Raw genomic sequence first — 12,154 nt, 5'->3', positions numbered from 1 at the left:
CTCCCTCCCTCCCTCCCTCCCTCCCTCCCTCCTCCCTCCCTCCTCCCTCCCTCTCTCCTCCCGCCTTCTCTCTTGTCGTCCCTCTGACCCTCCTTGCAGACTCTCTTAGACTGTCCCCTCGTTAGAGCAGCTTCCTCCGACATCACCGACATGCGTATCAATGAGCTCCGAGGCCTCCAGAACCTGCTGGAGGTAGCTCCTCTCTCTTCGTCCTCCGCCCCCTCCCCACCCCTCCTCCTCTCTCTCTATTTTCCTGTCTCCTGTCTCCACGCCTTCTCTCTCCTGTCTCCCTCTCCTGCCATACTCCTCTCCTCTCCTCCTCTCTCCTCTCCTACCATACTCCTCGATCTCTCCTCCTCCTCACGGTCATCTCACTTGCCCCAGGCTTTGAACTGGGACCCGAGAACGATGCAGCCGAGGTGGACGGCGCAGATCGAGGGCGGGAGGTTGTACATGCAGCACATCGGCATAGCGGAGGGCCCGAGGACTTACGGAGACGTTCTCAATGAAAGATGAGAGGCTTCGGGACAGGCAGATGGGGGAGAGGGAGAGCGATGATGATGATGATGACGAGGAGGAGGAGGAGGAGGAGGAGGAGGAGGAGGAGGAGGAGGAGGGGGGGGGGGGCGACGAGAGGGAGACGAGGGTACACGAGGAGAATGAGGACGTTACGATTCAATTTAGTTTGCGTCAGGACGTTACGATTCAATTTAGTTTGCCTCTGCTCTTCAGCTCCTCGAGCTTCTCCTCCAAATCTCTCCACTTACCCTTGTCCTCCTCCTTCATCACTCGCTTCAGCTCTCTCGGCATGTCCCCTCGTTCCAGTGTCCTGCCATCTCGATGTCAAGAGGGGAAGGGGAGAGACGTGCGGAGGGGACAGGGCTGGGAGAGATTGGCAGAGCAACGATGGGTGGAGGAGGTAGCGGGGAACGGAAGCGCATGAGAAAGCAGGGAGGAGTTGCCGATACTTCTTGTCTCGTCTCTCCCTCTCCTTCTTCCGCTTCTCGTGCGCCTGCTCGTCATACGAGCTCTTCAATATCAAGTACTCCGTCAGGCTCAGCCCGGGGACCGGGCTCCTCCCGTCGTTGTTGTCGTAGGTTGGAAACCATCTGCATTTCGTCAAACCCTCCGTCCCCCTCCGTCCCCGTCTTCTTCCCTCCTTCCTCTCTCCCACCTGTTCTTCTTGTTAGGATCCTCCACGTACTTCCCATCCTTCCAGATCAGACCACCGTCGGACGGGCGCCATCGCTCCCAGTCCCACACCCAGTAGTCCGGGTCCTCCGGCCCCCTCCTCTTCGACTTCCACCTTGCACGAAAGAACTGCTCCTCGGCGGGAGAGAGGAGGGAGACGGTGTCGTTGGGGTACAGGAGCGTCACGAAGGGCAGGGCGGAGGAGGAGACGTTGCGCAGGGTGAAGGGAGGAGCGTCGTTAACTTCGAAGCGCAGCTCCCTCTCCTCCCTGTTGATCTCTAGCGACACCACCGACCCTTCCCCGAACGTCCAGATCCCTGGTGTCGTCACGTTGGGGTATTGAGTGTAGAGCTCCCGCCGCAGCAGCTCCGTCAGTACCTCGAACCCCGTCTTCATCGCAAACCTCCTCCCCATCAGAGGAAGCTCGTCCTGCGGCGAGTCGTAGTATCCTTCTCCTCCTACGTCGGGCCCCGTGCGGAACACGTTCCCTCCATCTGCGAGCATCCAGGCGCAGGTATCAAAGAAGTTGGGCCACTGCTGCACCGGCTTGAAGGGAAGCTCGAGGAAGCCGAGGAAAAAGCTCCCTCCTTGGATCTCTCGGATGAGAAAGGAGTAGCGCTCGACGCCCATGGAGGAGGATCTGCCCAACACGAGGGTGGAAGGAGCCTGGTAGCCATACGCCACGTTCTCTTCCTTGTCTTCGTACCACACCTTCCTGTCCAGACCGAGGACTCGGCCATGCACGATGCTCCAGTCCTTCTTCCGCAGCGTTCGACCATCCTCAATGACCTCCATGTTGTGACCGCTGAAGACAGGCTCGAACCTGGGAAGCAGCTCGGTCGGCTCGCCCGCTACTCCCGCTGTTCCACTACCAACACCCTGTTGGAACTTGGCGGCGTAATCTCTCCTCGTTTTCTCGTTCCGCTGCTGATACTCCAGAGCAAAAGCACTCGAGATAGCCTCATTCACCGGATCACTCTTCTCCGACTCATCTTCGTCTTTTACAGCACCAATTGTCGGCTTCGTTTCTTCATGGCTCGCTTGCTTTGGCTGCAGCAGCACAATCAGCTACAACCAGCACACAAGACGACGTTACTGCATCGGACGATGAAGAAAGAGAGGACAAGTCACTTTGAATGTCCGGAGTCTGTGAAGCAAACTCCGTCACATTGACGGACCCGCAGGTCTTGTGTCATCACCGAATCCTCCATAGAAGAGGAGCTTTCATCCGATTTCGTTGATCCCCCACGCACTCGCAAGCAGAGCAGCCTGATGCCTCTTCTCCTCACAACCGACGGACAACCATCTGCAGAGAGGCCGCACGATCGTCTGACTGAGCTCATGCACTGATTCATGCTTGCCATGCTTTCATGCGGCATCCTGACAAATATCATGGCGCAAAGGAATAGAATGCGAAACATGATATGATGTCGAAGGCAAACCATCTCAACGATGTTGTTGAGCATCAATCCTGCAGCAATGTCACTTTGTTGCAACTTGCACCCCTACCTCAAGACTAGAGTTAGCATGGTTGTCGAGAGCTTCATGCCATTGAGGCACAAATCTCCTTCATCAATTTCCTTTCTCAAACCTCCACATGAGCTCTGTTGTGATCTTACCCTGCTGCCTTCCGTCTCATATTTCTCCATCTCATATCCTCTCAGACTCATATCCTCTCCATCACCTCCTCCTCCTCCTCCTCCTCCTCCTCCCCACCCTCCCCCCCCCTTTCGGATCTCCATGAGCGGCACATGCTCTGGTGAGGCGCATCCCCACTACCCCTACTTCAGACTGTGATCTACTCTACCCCCCCTTTTGATTCCACCCCACCCTTCTCACCCACATTCCTATCATCTCTACCCCTGAATTCCTCATTCAGAACCCACCTATCAGATACCACCCCTTGTTCAGCTACCCCCCATTGTAGAGAAGGGTGGGGTCATGAGTGTTGGTTCGCCCCGGCCGCTGACATGCTGGCGAGAGGTAAGGGAGCTTGCTCGAGCTCATGATGCGCTGCCGATGCTGCCGATGCTGCTGATGCCATGAGCGTTTGACATCTGTTGGCTCCTAGCAAGTCGACCTTAGACTGAAGACTCTGAAGATAACCAAACTTCTCTTTCTGTCTTATGACAGCTGTCATGCTGGCAACATGAAATATAACTTTCGCTATGCTAATCCGAGTCTTCGCATGAGTGTTGATTGTGATACGAAACGAGTTACTTGTTGAGACACTGATTCCTTCTTTTGTGCTGTCAAGGCAACCGGATAACGCCATCAACGGTTCTGCTCAACGTTTTCCGATTTGCCGAGGCATCTTGCTGCCGGGGAGCAACACATGCTGGCAGTGTCCTTAGCGATGTGCAGAAAGATTTAATAGGTACAACACTCTCAAGGCTAGTCCTGAAACAAGATCTCATACATGCCACGATCTCAAGGCCGGAGCAATGCGCATGGCACTTCCGACCTGCTGCACTTGCAAGTCCTTCAAAGGTCAGCACCCGAGTCTGCCTCGAGCACTCGTTCCACTGCCCTCCTGCATGTCGGGCATGTCCTAGTTCCACTCATGATCTTGTTCGTGCACTCCTTGCAGAGGTCTTTGTGCCCGCAGGGACTCAAAATCATGCTCACCCTGCTCGGCTCCATGCAGATACCGCACTCCCTCCCCACACTGCCCGAACCTCTGGGCGCGGGTGCCTGTCCTCCGCGGAGGGAGGAGGAGACAGTCGCCTTGCGGTGCTGATGGTACTTGTCAATTTCATCCTGGTATAACTTCCTACGACCAAACCCTTTCAGCCCCTTGGTTGACATGTAGAAAGGCTCTAGCCCAAGCCCTACGCACTCCTCCCATAGCGCGGCCAGCTCTAACGGCCGCTGCTCTTCTTGCGAAGAAATCTCCACAGGAGGTATGAACCATACAGGATGGAGAAATCTGATCCCGCACGTCGTCATCGAGATCTCCTCGCGGTTCGGTACAATGTCCTTGATCGAGAAATTGATGGAGTTTGTGGCGAGGATCGGACGCAGCTTCGCTTTCTCTGCTGACGCAATGAGAGAGCTGAAGAGTTTTCTCTTCTCCTCAACATTTTCGAAGATGCACTCAATCACGACCTTGGACTTAACAACCTCATCATGCGTCCCCACCAGCCGAATTCTCCTAACCGCCTCCTCCTTGTCCTGTTCAGTGAGCAGCCCTTTCTCCACGTACGCCTTCATGTCAGCCCGCAAGATCTCCATCCCTTTGTTCATGTCGAACTCTGTTCTGTCGTGCATACCTACTGTCTTCCCGCATGTCGCAAGGTAACCTGCGATGCTCGCCCCCATCCTCCCGGCTCCCACCACCACGAAATCTGTCCCCTCCATCCCTACGGGTTCACCACCAAAAACCGTTACAAAATGTGGTTCCATGTTTGTAACGGAAAATAAGCCACGCCTTCCAGCTAGTGGCTCAGAGCTTGACCCGCCTCTGAACCCTGCCCGCCCCCGTGCCCGTCCATGCGTGAACAACACAGGAGCTCCTGCTGCTGCTGCTGCTGCTCCTGTTCCTGCTGCTGCTGCTCCTGCTGCTGCTGCTGCTGCTGCTCCTGCTGCTCCTGCTGCTCTGCTGTTCTGCTGATAGATCTTCTTAAATTCACACCATATTCATTCCTGCCCCCCCATCGTATCTGTTTACCGATGACTTTCCTCTCCCTTTTCCCTGTTTTCCCTCTCATCCCTTCATTTCAACTACTTCATATCCATGCAAGTTCACTCGTTCATTTGGGGCTTCTTTCGAAACTACATGTTGCCTTTCCTCCTCCGCTAATATCACCAAATCATCTCAGCTCCACTGATTTCTCTGTTTTCCCTGCCTTTTCTGTACATTGTATATTGTTCAGTTTCTCATTCTAACTTGCTCATTTTGTTTCAATTTTTCACTAATCGTCCTGTATGATTCCGTCTGGTAGATAAATAGTACATTCCAGTCTTGTTTGTTGTACGTTTCATCGAATCACGATTCCATGGATCCGTAACACATGATGCCTCACATGCTTCTCCTTTGCTTGGTTTGACCTCCTTGTTTGCTGTTGTTGACTGAAATCTTGTTACAATCATCAGCTTTCACGGGTGATGTGAGAAGGCGAGAAAGGAAAGCAGCCGAGAAAGCAAGGATGCGAGGGGGTCATACTGATGTTCCTGCACCGTCGGAGGAGAATTCAAACCCCAACAACAAACGCAGGAATCCGTTCAAGGCGAATGACAGAATTGCATTCCCACCGCTCGACGAGGCTCTGGCATACCACCCAGAGAAGAGGGAAGGGGCGTCAGCGGAAGATGCGTCTGAGAAGGAGGACCCCTCGGAGTCTGAAGTTCAGACTGTCATGGACTTGACGATCGGCATGCAGTCTCTCATTCACCCCGACAGCTTCCGGGAAGACGAGAACGTGACCTTCACCTCAGAAGAAGAGGAAGACCCAGAGTTTCCTGAGTCGTGGATCACAGACCTCAAATCTCCCGAGCAACCTTCGAAAGGTCCCTTGCTCAGCTATCAAGTTTTTCTCACGCTGATGATGCCGTGCAGGAGGAATCTTCCCATGCTTGGAAGGAACTCCCGTGAAGCCTTCCTTCCTTGAGTGCACACCTCTTGGTTCCAACGCCTCCAATCTCTCAGGCTCTCCTTGCATGGCTGATCTCTTCTGTGCGATGCAAACCAACGTACCCTCCCCTCTCGCTTGTCTTGCTCCCGTTGAGTGTGAGCTCCAGCACCTCCGAGAAGCTTCACAGGCTGAGAGCCTAGCAGGCGACCTCTCTCTCGGACCCAGGTGCCTCTGGTTTCTGCTCGCACTTGTAGTTCACCTTTCACTCTCACCAGGTCCCACAGATCAAACTTCCTGAGTCAGACTTCCATCAGCATCAATCTGACTCCAGTAGCTCCTGTGATGACGTGTTGGTGCTGTTGAACATGACTGACCGCCTGTCCAGTCGGCCATGAGCCAAGAGGACCCAAGTCCCAACGACAACACTGTGAACAAGGAGATTCACGAGAACGAGTCTTTCTGCCTCGAGTCCCCTCGCTCGGTGAGTCCGTGGGCTGCCTCTTTCCCTCCGCCCTCATGTAGTACAACGAGCAGAAGAAGATTGAATGGCCGTCCATAACGCAAGACTCAGTCATTGCAGAGAGCCCACGGGCCACTGGTGACTAGTCGACACAGCTCGCTCGACAAGTGCTGACGTTGGTTTCAGAGCATCAAGAGGTGGCTCCGTCTACTCCCGCTACTCCAGGTCCTCCCTGTGATTCTTGTTAACCATACACGCTCAAAGATTTCCAGCTTCTTGCCTCAAAGGTCGCAGCGGCCCGAGGTTTGTGTGCCCAGGATCGAGGGTCAGGTCGGTGAACAAGGTTGCTGGGCGCTCTGCCCTGACTTTCTCTCAAGATTCTGCGATGGATTAGAAACCTTGTCGCCGATTTGCGCCCCGGCCATTCACACTCCAAACAATCGAGCCCTTCCGGAAATCAAAGATGACAATGCAGACATGTGCAACGAGTCAGAGAACAAGAGGGGGGAGAGCGTTTCCTCACAGAACAATTCTTCCAACTCGTCTTCCAACTCGTCTTCCAACTCCTCACACAGCAGCAGGTTCGTGGCGCAGCCACGGCGATCTCTTACAGACTCACGGCATGCCATAGGCGATCTTTATTGTCACATCCTGCCTTTCACGCGCTCAATGGGCAGTCGAGGTCAAGTCTGTGAGCGCCTGGCAAGAACGACTGACTGATGGCCCCAGAGATTCGATCGGAAGTCAGAGCCCCGACAACCTCTCCACCAACTCGCTCGCTGCTCGTGACGGCGATGATGTCGCTGCAGCAGACGGGAACAACCTCTGGCTGTTGAACGACGAGGAGCTGGTCGTCGATCGCACTCCCTCGATGGTCTCTTGGAAGATTCGGCTGCATCACTCCTGACTAGAGCCGCAGGTGAGGTTCAGCTCGGAATGTACATGGCGCTCCAAAGAAAGTCGACAAGGTCCACCCCCCCTGCTGGCTTCCAGTGAAGCTGATGTGGAAGTTGTACGTTGCAGATCGCACCAAGACTTCTTCACCACCTAGCGGTCAGTCCTTCACGGCTTCCCTGTCCCTCACGCTCAAGGAGGATGGTACTTTCTGCCTGGCGACGGTGAGAGGGATTGAGAGGGAGGGACAGAGCTTGTGAGGCTGTTGGGTGTTGCAGGAGGTGTTGGAAAGAGAGTCAACGAGCAGACTGTTGTTTGGAGCGAACTACTACGGGAGCTATCACATCCAGAGGGACCAAGGTTCCTTCGATCAAACCTGACTTGAGCAGTCCTGACTTATCCGTGAAGCGACGGACCTGATATGCTCCCTCGAGATCGAGACTTGCGGCAGCCTCCAAAAGTCTCAAGCGAGCAGCCGCTCGGCTGCGCCAAAGTGCTACTTGCATGATTGCTTGAAAGCTGTTTGTGAGTGAGCGCAGGAAAAGTTCAGTCTCAGGGAAGTTTTATCACGGGTCGACCATGATGTGGGGCATTCAGTTCGCGGACATTCGTTCTCTCTTCGTGGTACCTTTGACTGCACTTGCTGTGCTCTTGGTCACCTGCTGGCTTTCAGGATGGCGAATCGGCAGTCGAGCTCCCGCCCAGGATCTTGTCCAGCCTGACGGACATGAAACGCGTGTGGGGAACATTGTCGCTCGAGTTTGGATCGTTTCCCATCATCCAGGTGAGGGCGAGAGGGGGGACGGGGACGAGCAGCGTGTCTGACGCGACTGCTGCGTCGCAGTGCTGCAACTGTGGGGACGTGATGACGTGCGACTCGACCAACGTCCTCGGATGGCAGAACTCTCACGGCGATGCAGACAACCAGAAGAGTCAGCTCCAGTTCTCCTCCTCCTCCTTCTCTCCTCTTCCAAGCAAGGCCCCGGCCCTCAAAGAGTCTGGAGGGCCCAGCGCGAACCTGTCTCCTGCGAGCAAACGATTCGAGACGAGGCAGGGCTGTGCGGTTGCTTGTGCGGTGGTTGTGACGGTGTGGCAGCCTCCGGTCAGAGCTCATGTCGAGGAAGGGGTCATACCAAGGCAAGAGCCGGCTCAGCTCTCACTCCCTCCTCCCTGCCTCGAGAAGCCGCGGCCGCGTCTCGTGGCCTCCCGATGACGTGGAGCAGTCGAGCTTGTACGAGGGGCACCGCTACCTGTCTCATAGCTCTGCCACCAGGTGCGAGGCCCGCGACTCAGTCCCTCTGCTCAGTGACCCTTGCTCCCCCGGCAGCTTCAAGCCTGTCGCTACGTCCGAGAAGTCGACCCGGTCCTCGCAGGTCCTCCCTTGTGCCTTCAGGCTACTGGGCCCCGCTGACCCTCCCCAGAGCCTCGTCGGCGCTGCACTTGCCTGCATGAGGGCGACAACTCGAAGGTACGCGGGAGGACGGAGGAAGTTTGCGTGCTAAGTGATATGAGCAGAGCTGAGAGTCGCACACAAGCTTTTTTCGTGTCGCGCTATCGCTACTCGTCGCCGTCACGATTGGCCAAGAGCCCTGTCCGATGACTCTGACTCTAAGTTCCTTCTCCCCGTCTCTCTCTCCCCGTCTTCCTCAGTCCTTCTTACTGTCACAATCATCATCGTCACTAAGTCATCACTGGCAACTTGATTTTTGATTGAACTTCTTCTTCCGACGGTCACTGGCCACTGCCGGCCCTGGCCGCCCGGCCGCCGCCCGCCGCCGGCTGCTCACTGGCAGCTGCGGCGCCGGGCCGGGCCGCCGACTGCTCGGAGCCTCCGAGTGCGTGCCGCAGAGTCGGACCAGCCCAGTGAGTGAGCAGCATCGGATTGTGTCACCGGGCGAGCACCGGCTCGGGCCTCCTCCCGGCCCGAGTCCGATGATCATCATCACTGACCGATGAGTACTGATAGTTGCTCTCCGACGGCTTTTACCCTCCAGACCTACTACCCACCCCCTCCCTCTGACTTTACACAAAATCACCGGGTACTTTGACCAGCTTTTGGATGGTGGGGTCTTTTTAAATTCCGATGGCAGAGGGGGTGGGGTAGTCTTCCTAGGACTCGTAACAGCCTCTTCTTCTCCCATCAGCCCTTTTAAAAGTGAGTTTTAGATGTTGGTTTTTTATTCTTTTTCGCAGGTACCAAAAACATATTTTGCTACCATATATATATATTTAGTCGTCAGCAGGTGTTCGACCGGCGTACAGATCTCTTCGCTCAATACTCTTTTATTTCTATAAGGGTTTTACAGATCCCTGATATTCTCCACAACAATGCCTTGTTCTTTGTACAGGTTTCTTCATGAACTTAAAAACCGAGCTCAATTTATATACCATATTATATCTTGCTCCAGGTTGATCTTGTCTCACAAATAGCGAGATCTCTGGTACTGAAATATAAAACTTTGATTTTTATTTGAGGGGGGTAACTTTTAAAGACTTTTAAAACGGTGCGCCCAGGCCTTGGATATGGCGGCTGCGGTAGTGATGGTGAGCAGTGCGAGGACGAGGTTGGGAGGAGAAGGTAAACTACTGTCTTGATTGACGACTATCATCCTTTCGAACATCTCTTCCTAATGGCTCCCCCCTCCTCCTTGACTTCCAGACGCTTGACACTTATTTGTCCAGAATCGCCGCCAACCCTGGAGGAATGAAGGCCAGACTATGAAGTTCATTTGTGTCAGTGTTTGTCGGAGATAGGAGTTCCTTCAGTTTTTTTCATCATAAGAATCGTTTTTGGCTACCTAAAGGCACAAGATCCTGCTTCTGAGACGCTGCTCTGGGCATTTAGGCTGTTTTACGCGTCAAAAGGTAGCACGTTCAATCTGGCCGTCATTTGACTACCTCCTTGTGCAAATGCTTTAAAGTGACACGGGCAATTGGATTTTGAACATCTGGCGACCATTTTCCCACCAGAAACTGCACATTGTCTACAAGAAAGTCTTCATCGATTGTATTTGTAAGGCTTGCGACACCATGCTCACTGTGTCACAATTTACCTCCATGGATAACGTGGATCCCATCATGGAGAGATTACGAGGTCACTGGCTGCAAAGGAGCGCAACGAGAGACTTCCTGCCTCAAGAACCGGATATCAGAAAGAGGATCCTCGAGCAATACTTGCATTGTGGTCCGATAAAACCCATTCAAACATATGCCGGGTTGTTGAAGATTGAAGGCTGTCGGGACTTCAAGGACATCAGGCTGGCGAAGGTGAGCGAACCAGATCTAGCTGTCCCGCACGTCACCAAGGACGGAGGCTCGCACAACTCCAACAAGCACGAGTACACGCGGGAGAGACACTGGATGATGTTCTCAAAGAATTTCCTGGCCATGCAGAAAGACGCAGCGCCAACAGCAGAGAACATCGTCAAGATCGTGGTGGAGCTGAACGAGATGCGACCCTCTCTACTCTCTCCGATCTCTCCAAGGATATTCGACGAGAACTCCGACGAGGTGGAGCATGCGGAGGCGCAGGGGGACGGAGCTTATCAGTCGAGGAAGAGGAGCGGCGAGTACGAGTCGGCCGAAAGCAAGAGATCGAGAACGAGCCTGTCGATAGAAGACGACCACCGCGTGCACGATGAGCTCTCAGAGAAGACAAGCGCGGAGTGGGAGGCGAAGCTCCAGGGTGCCGAGCGAAGGAAAAAGCAAGGGGACGAGAAGGGGAGGAGCGATGATCTCAAGGGGCGGTTGGAGGCTTACTTCGAGGCAGCCGTTGAGTATGTTGAGTACCTCACCTTCGAGTCGGACGCGATGAAGGCTCACAACTTCTCACAATCAACCGGCAAATTGTTTCAGTACGTCTACTCACAGTATAAGTGAGTGACTCCTCCTCCTCCTCCTCCTCCTCCTCCTCTCCTTCCTCTCTCCCTCCCCTCCTCTTCCCTCCTCTCTTGCTTCTTCCTGATGCTTTATTGCTGCAGATGTTTGCCTGCGGACAGCCAACGGGGTAAGATGCATGTAGTGCGGGAGGGGAGCATGTGAGTTGTCCAAGAGTGTGTTGGCTTGTTGGTTGACAGCATGCACAGCGTTGCTGCGGAACTCCTCAAGAAGTTTCGAAGACACAGAGACGGCTCTTTCCACAAGCAGCCGAGGAGCCCGGAGCTGCTGAATTTCCTGGGCAACGTCAAGAAGGCCATCGCCAAGTTGAACGGTGATGCACGCATGACTTTTTTGATGGCCGGGTTGTGATCGTCATGACAGGGGAAGATCTTGACTACATCGCACGATTAGCAAGAATTTTGTGTTACATCACAGAAAAAAGTTCATAGCATTTAGCCACACAGCGTGAATTTTATTAAAACATGCTATCGGTCTGTCGTAACAAGATCATCCACCTGGTATTCCCACCTGCTTAATCTGTCCACACAGTCTAGTTGAGACGCAAAGGCATGGGAGGATTCTCTCCCCACCTGTCAGCTCAGTGCTTGCTCGAGGGCAGGTAGATGAGCGACTGAACGTCTTTTCTGAGGAGAACGTTTCCACTAGTTTCAGAGACTCCAGTCACCTCAGCCCGCGAGATGTTGGAGCCCCACATGTTCACTGCTTGGCTGAGCCAGTGCATTGACAGGGAAGTCGACAGGGGCGAGGGATCAGAGAGCATGGCTGACGCTGATCCAGGCGCCATGGAGGACAAAGAGATATCCGCCTCCTCGTGGGAGAGCGCAGAGGGAGCAAGGGTGTGGAACCTCTGGCGCTGCTTGTGCTTCTTGTTGGCTGAGCACACGATGTAGACTTTTCCTCGCCTCCTGACCGCCTTGCAGTGCTCGCACATCTTCTTCACCGCCGCCCGCACCTTCATGGTTGGCAGCCGCTGCCTGCCCCGGATACTGTCACGGATACTTATTCGGATACATCAGGGGTGGTGTGTGGGGTGGGGTGGGGTGTTGGGGGTAGGGGTAATCCAAATATGAGTTTGTTTTCAAATATTTCAGGATTATCAGAAAATATTTTATAATTACAGAAAAACAATTGAAAT

General features: G+C 54.2%; 6 protein-coding genes across 6 annotated transcripts in view; 3 read left to right on the top strand and 3 right to left on the bottom strand.

Moving 5' to 3' along the window:
• Nucleotides 1–516, top strand: part of GUITHDRAFT_104055 (hypothetical protein) — a gene marked incomplete at both ends in the record, with an annotated part of 4,663 nt that extends 4,147 nt beyond the window's left edge. The window contains 2 exons of the mRNA XM_005837164.1: nt 100–192; nt 385–516. Coding sequence (XP_005837221.1) covers nt 100–192; nt 385–516 — 225 coding nt within the window. The remainder of the gene's footprint in view (nt 1–99; nt 193–384) is intronic.
• A 189-nt stretch (nt 517–705) lies between these two features.
• Nucleotides 706–2,402, bottom strand: GUITHDRAFT_104054 (hypothetical protein; the record flags this gene model as incomplete). Its single annotated transcript, XM_005837163.1, has 5 exons — nt 706–829; nt 969–1,109; nt 1,175–2,241; nt 2,288–2,338; nt 2,391–2,402. The coding sequence occupies 5 exons, from the start codon at nt 2,400–2,402 to the stop codon at nt 706–708; spliced, it is 1,395 nt and encodes a 464-aa protein (XP_005837220.1).
• Nucleotides 2,403–3,675: 1,273 nt separating this feature from the next.
• Nucleotides 3,676–4,596, bottom strand: GUITHDRAFT_104053 (hypothetical protein; the record flags this gene model as incomplete). The annotated part of the gene is made up of 1 exon (XM_005837162.1): nt 3,676–4,596. One exon carries the CDS (start codon nt 4,594–4,596, stop codon nt 3,676–3,678), a length of 921 nt encoding a protein of 306 aa, XP_005837219.1.
• A 743-nt stretch (nt 4,597–5,339) lies between these two features.
• GUITHDRAFT_104052 (hypothetical protein) lies at nt 5,340–8,719 on the top strand (the record flags this gene model as incomplete). The annotated part of the gene is made up of 22 exons (XM_005837161.1): nt 5,340–5,700; nt 5,750–5,883; nt 5,932–5,990; nt 6,041–6,104; nt 6,151–6,246; nt 6,300–6,363; nt 6,412–6,459; nt 6,520–6,550; nt 6,603–6,806; nt 6,857–6,907; nt 6,955–7,099; nt 7,145–7,193; nt 7,249–7,343; nt 7,398–7,479; nt 7,528–7,612; nt 7,659–7,743; nt 7,793–7,903; nt 7,964–8,206; nt 8,343–8,392; nt 8,447–8,492; nt 8,541–8,587; nt 8,635–8,719. The coding sequence occupies 22 exons, from the start codon at nt 5,340–5,342 to the stop codon at nt 8,717–8,719; spliced, it is 2,235 nt and encodes a 744-aa protein (XP_005837218.1).
• A 912-nt stretch (nt 8,720–9,631) lies between these two features.
• Nucleotides 9,632–11,367, top strand: GUITHDRAFT_161902 (hypothetical protein; the record flags this gene model as incomplete). Its single annotated transcript, XM_005837160.1, has 4 exons — nt 9,632–9,697; nt 9,802–10,994; nt 11,100–11,156; nt 11,196–11,367. Exons 2-4 carry the CDS (start codon nt 10,150–10,152, stop codon nt 11,365–11,367), a joined length of 1,074 nt encoding a protein of 357 aa, XP_005837217.1. The 5' UTR covers nt 9,632–9,697; nt 9,802–10,149.
• An 86-nt stretch (nt 11,368–11,453) lies between these two features.
• GUITHDRAFT_151258 (hypothetical protein) lies at nt 11,454–11,955 on the bottom strand. The gene has a single exon (XM_005837159.1). The coding sequence runs from the start codon at nt 11,948–11,950 to the stop codon at nt 11,597–11,599; it is 354 nt and encodes a 117-aa protein (XP_005837216.1). The 5' UTR covers nt 11,951–11,955; the 3' UTR covers nt 11,454–11,596.
• Nucleotides 11,956–12,154: the final 199 nt, after the last annotated feature.

This window comes from Guillardia theta (genome assembly GCF_000315625.1).
Source record: "Guillardia theta CCMP2712 unplaced genomic scaffold GUITHscaffold_15, whole genome shotgun sequence".
Taxonomy (NCBI): domain Eukaryota; class Cryptophyceae; order Pyrenomonadales; family Geminigeraceae; genus Guillardia; species Guillardia theta.
Note: the sequence above shows the minus strand (reverse complement) of the source record. Positions and strands in the feature narration are given on the sequence as shown.

What these genes read in the sequence shown, in the direction of transcription:
- GUITHDRAFT_151258 (XM_005837159.1), bottom strand. Translation starts at nt 11,950, where the DNA reads ATGTGCGAGCACTGCAAGGCGGTCAGGAGGCGAGGAAAAGTCTACATC.